This window comes from Balaenoptera ricei, chromosome X (genome assembly GCF_028023285.1).
Source record: "Balaenoptera ricei isolate mBalRic1 chromosome X, mBalRic1.hap2, whole genome shotgun sequence".
Classification (NCBI taxonomy): Eukaryota; Metazoa; Chordata; class Mammalia; order Artiodactyla; family Balaenopteridae; genus Balaenoptera; species Balaenoptera ricei.
The window spans coordinates 63142089-63155188 of record NC_082660.1 but is presented as its reverse complement, the minus strand read 5'-3'; the positions used below and the strand labels follow the sequence as shown (position 1 = coordinate 63155188).

At 38.2% G+C, this 13100-nt stretch overlaps 1 protein-coding gene across 1 annotated transcript in view; it reads left to right on the top strand.

Moving 5' to 3' along the window:
- Positions 1-13100, top strand: part of TEX11 (testis expressed 11) — a 362907-nt gene that overhangs the window by 71281 nt on the left and 278526 nt on the right. Inside the window, exon 8 of the mRNA XM_059910602.1 lies at positions 11595-11675. Coding sequence (XP_059766585.1) covers positions 11595-11675 — 81 coding nt within the window. The remainder of the gene's footprint in view (positions 1-11594; positions 11676-13100) is intronic.

Genomic DNA, 13100 nt, shown 5'->3' with positions numbered 1-13100 from the left:
GGTATGCAATTTCATTCTTTGGTATTGGGTATCCAGTCCTAGCACCATTTTTTAGAAGAGACTATTCTTTTCTCATTGAATTGTCTTTGCACCCTTGTCAAAAATCAGTTGACCCTAAATGTAAGCATTTCTTTACGGAATATTAGTTTTATTCTGTTGATTTATATGTCTCTCCTTATGCCAATACCATAGTCTCGACTATGGTAGCTTTGTAGGCAGTTTTGAAATAGTAAGTGTGAGCCTTATGACTTTGTTCTTCTTTTTCAAAATGGTTTTGCCTGTTGTGGGTCCCTTAAATTTTTAGATGAATCTTAAGATCAGCATGTCAGTGTCAGAAGAAAAAGCCAGCTAGAATTTTGATGGGAATTGCATTGAATCTTTGGCTCAATTTGGGGAACATTGCCATCTTAAGACTATTAAGTCTTCTGATCTGTGAACATGGGATATCTTTCTGTTTACTTAGGCCTTCTTTAATTTCTTTCAACAACGTTTTGTAGTTTTTAGTGTATAAGTCTTGCAGTTCTTTTGTTAAATTCATTTCTAATTTTTAATATTTTTTTTTTGTAATTTAAATGGAATTGATTTCTTAATTTCATTTTTGGTTTACTCATTGTTAGTGAATAGAAATACAATTGATTTTTGTTTATTGTACCCTGTAACCTGGCTGAACTTGTTTATTAGTTCTTCTAGTTTTTTTGTGTGGATTTCTAGGGATATTCTCTATATAAGATCATGTCATTTGAGAATAGAGAATTTTATTTAGGGATTATACTCATGAATAAATTTAACAAAAGAAGTGAAAAGAAGCCATAAAATTTTACTGAAAGAAGTTAAGAAGATCAAAATAAATGGAAAAATATTCTATATTCATGGATTGGAAGGCTTAATATTGTTTAGATGGCAATATTCCCCCAAATTGATCTACAGATTGAATTCCATCCCTATCAAAATTCTAGCTTCCTTGTTTTTTGCAGATATTGATGCCCTTATCCTAAAATTCATATCAGCACTCATGAGACCCAAAACAGGCAAAACGATCTTGAAAAAGAACAAAGTTGGAGGACTCACATTTCTTAATTTCAAAACTTGCTGCAAAACTATAGTATCAAGATAGTGTGCTACTGGTGTGAAGACAGACATATAGATCAATTGAAAAGAACTGAGAGTCCAGAAATAAACCCCCATATTTATGGTCAAATATCTAAAAGTAAGAGTTGAAAATATAAAACTCTTAGAAGAAAACATACGTATAAATATAAATCTTTGTGACCTTAGGTAAGGCAATGATTTCTTAGATATGACACCTCAAGTACAAGCAAAGAAAAAATCGCTAAATTGGACTTCACCAAAATTTTAAACTTTTTTTATAAAAATAAATTTATTTATTTATTTTTGGCTGTGTTGGGTCTTCATTGCTGCGTGCGGGCTTTCTCTAGCTGTGGTGAGTGGGGGCTACTCTTTGTTGCGGTGCACGTGCTTCTCATTGTGGTGGCTTCTCTTGTTGCGGAGCACGGGCTCTAGGCACGTGGGCTCAGTAGCTGTGGCTCGCGGGTTCTAGAGTGCAGGCTCGGTAGTTGTGGTGCACAGGCTTAGTTGCTCCACGGCATGTGGGATCTTCCTGGACCAGGGCTCGAACCTGCATTGGTAGGTGGATTCTTAACCACTGTGCCACCAGGGAAGTCACAAAATTTTAAACTTTTGTTCATCAAAAGACACTAGAAGTCAGTGGGCTGCTACAGAATGGGAGAAAATATTTGCATGTCATATAACTGATAATTATTTAGCATCTAGAATACATAAAGAGTTCTTGGAACTCAACAATAAAAGTATAAATAATTCAAATTTAAAATGGGCAAAACACTTGAGTAGGCATTTCTCCCATGAAGATAAACAAATGGCCAATAAGCACATGAAAAGATGCTCAACATTATTAGTCATTAGAGAAATGCAGATGAAAACCACAATGAGATGCCACTTTGCAGACACTCAGATATGTATAAATACAAAAATGGAAAATAAGAAGTGTTGGTGAAGATATGGAGAAATTGAAATCCTGATACACTGCTGGTGGGAATGTAACATGGTGCAGCTGCTGTCGAAAGCAGTTTGGAAGTTCTCAAAAAGCTAAACATAAAGCTTCCATATGACTTAGCAATTCTACTCCTAGGTATATGCACAAGAGAATTGAAAACATATGTTCATACAAATGCTTGTAACACAAATATTCATAGCAGCATTATTCATAATAGCTCCAAAAAGGAAACAACTGGAGAGGGAAAGGGGAGAGGGACAATTTAAGGGTATGGGATTAAGAGATACAAATTACTCTGTATAAAGTAGATAAGCAACAAGGATGTATTGTATAGCACAGGGAATTATAGCCATTATCTTGTAATAGCTTTAAAGAGTATAATCTGTAAAAATACTGAATCACTGTGCTGTATACCTAAAGTAACATAATATTGTAAATCAAGTATACTTCAATAAGAAATATATATGATATAAAAAATTAAAAAAAAAACCCAAAACAAAATGGAAACAACCCAAATGTCAATCAGATGAATGGATAAACAAAATGTAGCATACCCATATAATGGAATATTTAATCCATGATACAACATGGATGAACTTTGAGAACACTTTGCTAGGTGAAAGAAGCTAGATATAAAAGGCCATGTATTGTATTATATGATTCTATGTATATTAAATTTCCAGAATAAGCAAATCCATAGAGATAGAAAGTAGCTTATTGGTTGCCGGGGGCTGGAAGAAAAAGGTGATGGGTAGTGGTTACTGATTGGTACAGGGTTTTATTTGGGGATGATGAAAATGTTCTGGAAATAGATAGTGGTGATGGTTGCACAACCTTGTGAATATACTAAAAACCACTTCAGTGGTTTTAAAATGCAATTCATTGTGCACTTTAAAATGTTGAATTTTATGGTATATGAATTATATCTCAAAAAAAAGACCTATGAATGAGGCTTTTCCATGGAGCTGCCAGACTGGTCAATTAGTGATGATTCTCTGGGGATGGGGCTTTTTTGGCTCCTCCAAACTCATTCTGTCCTTTTCATTGCCTCCTAAGCTAATATGGTTCCCAATCTACTGGTTTTCAAGGCTTTTGCAGGGCTGGAGAGGGGGATAAAATGAGCAATTTAAAATACTACAGGCTTGTTGCCCTTACCAAGTTCTTTTATTCAAGAAAAATCAGCTGATTTTCTTGAGTAAACACCTCTAAGATCGTTGCGAACTCTTTTTTAATTTCCAGAGTTCTGAAAAACTTAATTTTGACAATTTTTGCCTAAGTCCTCATTGCTTTCCTGGAGGAATGGAGTTTCAGAGATCTTTAAGTCACCATTCTAGAAGTGATTCTTCCAAAATTGATTTTCATATGTTGATCTTGCATCTTTTTTTTTTTTGGCTGCTTTGGGTCGTGAGCTTTCTCTACTTGCAGTGGCGAGCGGGGGCTACTGTTTCGTTGCGGTGCGTGGGCTTCTCATTGTGGTGGCTTCTCATTGTGGAGCACAGGCTCTAGGCGTACGGGCTTCAGTAGTTGTGGTGCATGGGCTTAGTTGCTCCACGTCATGTGGGATCTTCCCAGACCAGGGCTCAAACCTGTGTCCCCTGCATTGGCAGGTGGATTCTTAACCACTGCGCCACCAGGGAAGCCTGATCTTGCATCTTATCTCTTTGCTGAATTCACTTATTCTAGAATTTTTTGGTAAATTTCTTGGAATTGTCTGTGTAGACTAACTATCATGTCATCCGCAGATAGGGACAGTTTTATTCCTTTCCAATCTGTATTCCCTTTATTTCCTTTTCTAGCCTATTGTGCTGGCTGGGACTTTCAATACTATGTTGAATCAGAGTGGTGAGGATGAATGTGATTTTTTTGGACATGTTATAATGGAATGTGTCAACCTTGGTATAGCTACATAACTCAGTTAACCAATATTTTCCAAATTACCAGTTCATATTGTTACAAAATCATGCATGGGTAAAAGATGGAGTCAAAGTGTAAGATAGATCCATGGGTTTTAATGTAAAAGTTCATTCATGAAAAGTTCACTTGTATGGTTCCAGAATTCACACTGCAACTAACCTTTAAGAAGCTGCCACTTGCTTAGTTTTGGTCTTGTATCAAAGAAGAATAGCTTCAATTATCTGAAAAGACTATTTTCCAACTACATATATTTGTAAGAATGGATTTCCTTCATGTACTTCAATCAAGACAACATTATAGTAGGTATAATGCAGAATCAGATATGAAAATCCAGGTGTTCTATTAAACCATTTACAGATCTGTAAAAATGTAGTACAATGGTACTTTCTGCTAATTTTTTTTTGAAAATATAGTTTTCACAAGAATGTGTTATTTATATTAACATAGTCAACCTCATTTTTCAATGAATGTTTTTTAAAATTTCAGTTTTAATTTATAATATGGTAAATATTGATAGCTTTAAGGTAGATAGACAAAATCGCTTTGAGTCCTCAATAATTTTTAAGAGTTATAGGGCCCTGAGACCAAAAAGAATCAGAACTGGGACTTCCCTGGTGGTGCAGTGGTTAAGAATCCGCCTGCCAGTGCAGGGGACATGGGTTCAAGCCCTGGTCCAGGAAGATCCCACATGCCACGGAGCAACTAAGCCCGTGCGCCACAACTACTGAGCCTGTGCTCTAGAGCCCTTGAGCCACAACTGCTGAGCCCATGAGCTGCAACTACTGAAGCTTGCGTGCTCTAGGGCCTGTGTGCCACAACTACTGAGCCCGTGTGCTGCAGCTCCTGAAGCCTGCATGTGGCTAGAGCCTGTGCTCTGCAACAAGAGAAGCTACTGTGATGAGAAGCCCGTGCACCGCAACGAAGAGTAGCCCCTGCTCTCCACAACTAGAGAAAGCCCCCACGCAGCAACGAAGACCCAACACAGCCAAAAAATCAATCAATCAATGAATCAATCAACTATTAAAAAAAAAGAATCAGAACTGTTTTGGTGTAGGATTGGTCTAGAGCCGTGATTCTCAAAGTGTGGTTCCTGGACCAGCAGCATCAATATCACCTGGGAACTCGTTTGAAATGAAAATTCTTGGGTGCCACCCCAGACTCAATGAATCAGAAATTCTGGAAGTAGGGTCCAACAATCTGTGTTTTAGCAAGGCTTCCATATGATTCTGTTTATGCTAAAATTTGAGAAGCATTAATACAGCATATTCTGTCAGGATGTTTGACAATGAGAAGAAAAATTGAGTTGTAGCTGCTGAGAGAAGCACAGTCAAAGGAACGTTATTTTCAAAATAGAATATATAGGAACACATTATAGGTAGAATATGAAAAGGCAGGAAGAAGATTGGAGGAGTTGGATAAAGAGGAAGGGGTAATTAATGGGTCATATACCAGAAGGAGATGGAAATGAATCTGATCAAATACGTGTACAGAGGGATAAACATTTATTTAGTGCCTGCTATGTAAGTCAATGCTCTGTGCACTAGAGATAAAAAAACCAGGGAATTCCCTGGCGGTCCAGGGGTTAGGACTCAGTGCTTTCACTGCCGTGGCCAGCTTTCAATCCCTGGTCAGGGAACTAAGATCCCGCAAGCCAGCAGTCCCCAACCTTTTTGGCACCAGGGACTGGTTTCGTGAAAGACAATTTTTCCATGGGCCGGAGAGGGGCGGGATGGTTTCGGGATGATTCAAGTGCATTACATTTATTGTGCACTTTATTTCTATTTATATTACATTGTAATATATAATGAAATAATTATACAACTCACCATAATGCAGTACCAGTGGGAGCCCTGAGCTTGTTCTCCTGCAACTATATGGTCCCATCTGGGGGTGACGGGAGACAGTGACACCTGAAGTGTTTTGCTTATGTCCAGTCTACTCCGTAATCTCGTTTTGGTTGCTGTCACTGCAGAAAACCCTGCTTCACAAAGATAGGATGTTGGAAATGGAAGCAGGCTTTTCAGTGCTTTTGTGGCAATCTCAGGATATTCCGCCTTGACTTTAATCCGTAACGTATGGAGAATTGAAGTTGTCTCAAACATACTTTTAAGGCCACCATCATTTGCGATCTCAAGCAGTTGATCCTCTTCTAGCACGGACAAAGTCAATTCACCTGGCTTATTTACAAATGGGTTGCGGATCCATTCCTTCCCAGCTCGGGGGTCTTTTGTGGTTGGGAAGTAATGCTCAAACTCTTTTAAAAGCTGAGATAGGTGATCATGCACCAGCTGGGAGAAAGAAGGCCCTGGCTCAGTTTCTTTCAAAATCTCTGCAAATGTTTGAAACATGTCAGAAATCCCAATTTTCACTCATTGCCCCCATAATTCCAGTTTGGCTTTGAATGCAGCCACTTTATCTGCCCACTTGAACACAGTTGTTGTTTTCCCCTGAAGTGACAGTTTGAGTTCGTTGAGCAGGTTGAATATGTCACACAAGTATGCAAGTTTTGCGACCCATTCTGTGTCAGTGAAATGCGCTGCCAGTGGTGACTGTTTTTCTAAAGAAATCTCTGGAGCAGCTCTCATAACTCAGAAACTCTGGCCAGTGATCCACCTTTAGAAAGCCATCTCACTTCTGTGTATAAGAGAAGACGTGTGTGCTCTGTGTCCACCTCCTCACAGAGCTGCGCAAACAGACGTGAGTTAAGGGCACGTACTTTAATGTGGTTGATAATTTTTTAAAAAATTTACTTATTTATTTATTTTTGGCTGTGTTGGGTCTTCATTTCTGTGCGAGGGCTTTCTCCAGTTGCGCCGAGCGGGGGCCACTCTTCATCGCGGTGCGCGGGCCTCTCACTGTCGCGGGCCTCTCCCGTTGCGGAGCACAGGCTCCAGGCGCGCAGGCTCAGTAGTTGTGGCTCATGCGCTTAGTTGCTCCACGGCATATGGGATACTCCCAGACCAGGGCTCGAACCCGTGTCCCCTGCATCGGCAGGCAGACCCCCAACCACTGCACCACCGGGAAAGCCCCGTGGTTGATAATTTTAATCACATCCTGCAAAATGTTGCTAAGTTCAGGTGACATTTTTCGGCTAGCCAGCATTTCTCTATGGATGACACAGTGCATAGACTCACATTCAGAAGCAACCTCTTTGACCCGAGTAGTGAAACCAGAAAGACATCCAGTCATGGCAGCTGCTCCGTCCATATATACACTGACACAAAAAGACCAATTCAGTTTTCCTGATACGTAATCATTCAAAGACTTGAATAGTTCTGCAGCTGTGGTGCTGGCTGGCAACAAAAGTGCACATAACATATCCTCATGCACATTCTCCTGAAAAATATGTCACACTAAAACAAGCATTCTTACCTTGTTGTCAACGTCAGTAGACTCATCAACTTGGATTGCATACCATGGTGACTCATTAATCCTCTCTAACAATTGTGCCTCAGTATCCTCTACTACTTCATCAAGTCGTCTAGTATGGTGCTAGCCAAAAGAGGAACACGTGCCACCTCTCCTAAAAGTTCATGACAGATGTCCTTAGCAGCAGGCAGGATCAACTCTTCACCAGTAGTAAAGGGCTTCTTAGCTTTAGCAATGTGGTTAGCCGCTAAGAATGATGCTCTCAGTGCAGACACATTTAATGAAGTGGTGGCCTTCAGTAATTGCTTCTGTTCTTCATGTTCATGTTTTTTTCTTTTGAAAAACTCCAAAGAAAAAAAAAAAAAAAAAAAAAAAAAAAAAAAAAAAAACTCCAAAGGCTTATCTTTTAATGCAGGGTGCTTGGTCTCCATGTGGCAAAGCAGTTTTGAAGGTTTCATGGCTTTGTTGGTTAGCCGGTCACCACATATTATACAAAGCGGGCTTGGAGAATGTGAATCACCTGTTGCAATGAACCCGTAATTTAAGAAGGACTCTTGGTATTTTCTTTTAAATGCAGCTTTCTTTTTGTTGGCAGTCTTAGAGTCTTCTGCTTTCTCATCATTGGGTCTTTCCCCCTTTTCAAAGAAGCTCTCTGGCACGTTTGTTTTTTACTTATTTTGGCTAGGGTTAGCCTGTGGGCTTACCAAAACTGTGATTGAGACAAGCGCACAGTGCGGGAAACAAACGTGGACAGAAGTGGTAAATAAAATAATGGGTGGGCCATGCGCAGACTAAAATAAGTGTCAGATCCTGACTTAAAGCCTGCCACCAGATGCAACTGTACAATTGAAGTACATCAACTCACTTGCCACTATAAAGCCTGCCACCAGATGCAGCTTAATTGTCACTCCCCACTCACTGATAGGGTTTTGATATGAGTCTGCAAGCGATTGATTTATTATGGTCTCTGTGCTGTCAAACCTCTCTGCTAATGATAATCTGTATTTGTAGCCTCTCCCCAGCGCTAGCATCACTGCCTCAGCTCCACCTCAGATCATCAGGCATTAGATTCTCATAAGGAGCGCATAACCTAGATCCCTCGCATGCACAGTTCCCAGTAGGGTTCACACTCCTATGAGAATCTAATGCCGCTGCTGATCTGACAGGAGGCGGAGCTCAGGTGGTAATGTGAGCGATGGGGAGTGGCTGTAAATGCAGATGAAGCTTCTCCCAGTGGCCCGCCGATCACCTCCTGCTGTGTGGCCTGGTTAGGGACCCCTGCCGCAAGCCACGTGAGTGGTGTGGCCAAAAAAAAAAAAATGTTAATGTGTGGTGCCTCTCTTATAGGAGCTTAAGGTAAGTTTTGTGGAAGATACAGATGTATAAACAGATACATTACACTAGGATAATTGTTTTCATATGAATGAAGTTCCAGTTCCACAGTAAAACAAAAGGTGAACAACTAATTATGCTGTGAAAATTAAGAAGACTGTGAATTTTCTCTGGTTAGGAAAGGGACATAAGTTGGGTATTTTACACTGCAAAGAAGAATTAGATGTTGAGGAGCGCATGAGTTTTTTTAATAAGGTGGAAGGTGAAGTAATTTTTGGGAGAGGTGCAGTAGGAGGTTGTGGTATGTTATGGAGCACTTGAAGAATACGAAGAAGAGCTGGAACATCTGGGTGGGAAATGTCCTAAGAAAATCAACAAAGAAGGAAACTAATTTTTACTGAGCATATACTATATACTTGACATGGTGCTAGGAGCTGTAACATTCTTGTTTGCTGAGCTAAAGTGAAGGCCCAGTTGAAGTTAGCATACATTTTTAGTGGATCCATTCAGCATAGTTTACTGTCTTTGGATTGATTGTGTTGTCATCATCACTTAGTAGCATATTAGGTGATAGTCTGTCTAGCATTTAGTTCCTTGCATAATGGCAATAATCCTTTGCAGCAGCAGTTCAGGTCCAACCTTGGAGTTTTTCTTCTCTCTTCTAAGGAAGGGAAACTTAAGGTTCCTTGATCCATCAGTATAAGTTGTAATACTGTATAGACCTGCTAGCATATGATTTTACGAGCAGTGAGTACCACACAAGAACAGATAACTTCCTTTGTTACAATTCTTGGCACTGGTGGTAGTTTTGACTGTTAAATATGTTAACATTCTTGTATACTGCCTTACAGTTTACAAAGTGCTTTCATATCTGTGATCTCATTTGATCCTCATAAGATCAATCCTATGTGGTAGACATTACTATCCCTATTTTACGATAAAGGAAATTGAGGCTCAAAGAGGTTGTGACTTGCCTAAGTTCACTGAGCAAAGAAGAGGGGAAGCTGGGAATCCAAATCCTGTATTCTTTTTACTACATCAGTATAGGCTGGGCATCATCCCAGACCTAATGATTCAGAATCTCCAAGTGGTGGGACGTGGGCATGTGATTTCCAGAAAGCTCCACTGGTAAGTATGATGCTCACCAAAGGTTTCTACAGCATTACATCATGCTGCCTCTTCCTTAAGACTTCTTTTACTGGAATTCTATATCATTTGGATTTGAAATATTGATTTCTGGCCCAACAAGATGAATAAATTTTCAAAACTAGCTTGAATTATTAGACCTGTTATTTCCTCTGAGATAAAATCTCAGTATTTATTTTGTTGTTGAAAGAAAAAGATGTTTAATTTTAGATTATTTACTTAACAATTCAAATTTAGAAATTAAATAAAACAATAAAACAAGATCCAAACTCTACAAATATAAACCTAGATGGTTTTGAAAGGAAATATACCCGAATATCAGTAGTGATCATCTGAGTTTGGAGATTACAGTTGATTTTATTCTTTAAAAATATTCTGTATTTTAAAAGATCCCTGTAAAAGTCATATATTCTTTTTTAAGAAGAAAAAACCAATAAATTGTATTTTATCAATTTCTCATTGAATAAGTTTTTTAATAGTTGCCTTCTACCTCAGTAAGTTTTAGGAAGACATGAAAAGACCTTTGGACCTTTGTAAAATCTGAGTATTGATAGACACTTTATGGATTCTTTGACTATTAAAGGCTTGTATTGTTTTATATCTTTTAAGAACAGAAAGCATCCTCCTCTGATATGATGTTTGTCACTCAGTGTATCTCCTTTATAATAAGATTTTTTTCACCTTGAATAATGTATCAATTAGCACGTATTCATCAAACATTTATTTGTATAGATGGGAATATTATTTTGTAATCTCTATAGATAATTGAGATTTGGCTTATTGAGGTTCTTGTGCTTACAGTTTTTTTTTCTCCTTTAACAAAATCTACTATTAATGCCTTAGAGAAGGGTATCTACTCAGCAAAATGTCAAGCTTAAGATTCAGCAAGCAGATAGAGGAGAAAACTAGAGAGAAGCTGGCTTCTTACATTCTTCATCTTTTCTTCTCTCTACTCAATTCTTTTATTATCCAAAGCACAAAAATATTTGACACCACATAAGGAAGAGAAAAGAAAATAGTGAATGTAGGGGTTTTTGCCCCGAGAAGGTACTTCAGAAAATTATTTTTTTGTATATGTCCACGTTTCTTTTAATATGCCTCACCAGCTAAATTCTTTAATGACTGAAACAAGCCTCTTCTATAAGTGTGGAAGTAACGTGTGATTGATGTTTTCGTTCATTTGAGTGTCATATAATGGTAGAACTGAAAGAAATCTTAAGAGATAATCTAGTACAGTATCCTCGTTTTATAGATGAGGAAGCTAAAGCCATGAGAGCATAAGGTTCAAGGTTATAAGTAATAAATATCAGAGTAGCTCTTCTAGCTCCAAGATAGGATTGCACTAAACTGCCTTTCATAGCAGATGTTCACAGCATTTCAGACTATGAAGTTACTATGAGCCTGTTTTAGGACAAAAGACTGCTATTTAATGTAAAAAACTCCTCTAATGTGGAGATAAATACAAGAGCTCTTCAAGCTGGGGAAACATCTCTCAGACATGGCATTATATCATAATATAATAACATAAGATTGTATAATACACCAATTTTGATATTTCCAGAAAAATGAAATAACTCTTGTCATTCAGTGTCAACTTTGTCTTACCCAAGATTCTTATCACTTATTTCTCTGTATTTTGAGCTGGCTGTTATGTTTAGCTCAACCAGTTAGCATTGCTAAGAAGATTAGAAAAGAAATTAAGACTTTTTAACACCAGTTAAAAATATGTTAGATTTGACTTATAGACAAATAGCTTGTTATTTCATTTTAACCAGTTACTGACATTTTTTTGCTTTCCCAGGCAATTGCTCAAGAGGATTTTCCAAGAGCATCTACATGTATACTGCACTGTAAAGATATGTTGATGAGGCTGCCCAATATGGTGAGTGAAATCTCTGCCTTTATTCTCTAAGCATTTGAAAATATGCTATATCAAGTTCTAGGAAGAATCATTACTATTTCATGTGATCCTTTAGAGATTATATTTTAGATCAGATGTACTTACTTAGCGAAGCTTTGAAATATTTTGCTTCCTTTGTTCTTTACTAGAAAGGGTTTTTGAAAAAGTGATATGGGTTTTTTCTTTTTTTTTTTTAATAGATCTTGATTGGAGTATAATTGCTTCATAATACTGTGTTAGCTTCTGTTGTACAACAAAGTGTATCAGCCATATGCATACATATATCCCCATATCCCCTCCCTCTTGAGACTCCCTCCCACCCTCCCTATCCCACCCATCTAGGTGGTCACAAAGCACCGAGCTGATCTCCCTGTGCTATGCAGCTGCCCACTAGCTATCTATTTTACATTTGGTAGTGTATATATGTCCATGCCACTCTCTCACTTTGTCCCAGCTTATCCTTCCTCACCCTGTGTCCTCAAGTCCATTCTCTATGTCTGTGTCTTTATTCCTGCCCTGCCACTAGGTTCATCAGTACCATTTTTTTTTGATTCCATATGTATATGTTAGTATACAGTATTTGTTTTTCTCTTTCTGACTTAACATCACTCTGTATGACAGACTCTAGGTCCATCCACCTCACAATAAATATATCAATTTTGTTTCTTTTTATGGCTGAGTAATATTCCATTGTATATATATGCCACATCTTCTTTATCCATTCATCTGTTGATGGACATTTAGGTTGCTTCCATGTCCTGGCTATTTGTAAATAGTGCTGCAGTGAACATTGTGGTACATATCCGTTTTTGAATTATGGTTTTCTCAGGGTATATGCCCAGTAGTGGGATTGCTGGGTCATATGGTAGTTCTATTTTTAGTTTTTTAAGGAACCTCCATACTGTTCTCCATAGTGGTTGTATCAGTTTACATTCCCACCAACAGTGCAGGAGGGTTCCCTTTTCACCACACCCTTTCCAGCATTTATTCTTTCTAGATTTTTTGATGATGGCCATTCTGACCGGTGTGAGGTGTTACCTCATTGTAGTTTTGATTTGCATTTTTCTAATAATTAGTGATGTTGAGCATCTTATCATGTGCCTCTTGGCCATCTGTATGTCTTCTTTGGAGAAATGTCTATTTAGGTCTTCAGCCCATTTTTTAATTGGATTGTTTGTTTTTTTGATTTTGAGCTCCATGAGCTGTTTGTATATTTTGGAGATTAATCCTTTGTCTGTTGTTTCATTTGCAAATATTTTCTCCCATTCTGAGGGTTGTCTTTTTGTCTTGTTTATGGTTTCCTTTGCTGTGCAAAAGTTTTAAGTTTCATTAGGTTCCATTTGTTTATTTTTGTTTTTATTTCCATTACTCTAGGAGGTGGGTCAAAAAATATCTTGCTGTGGTTTA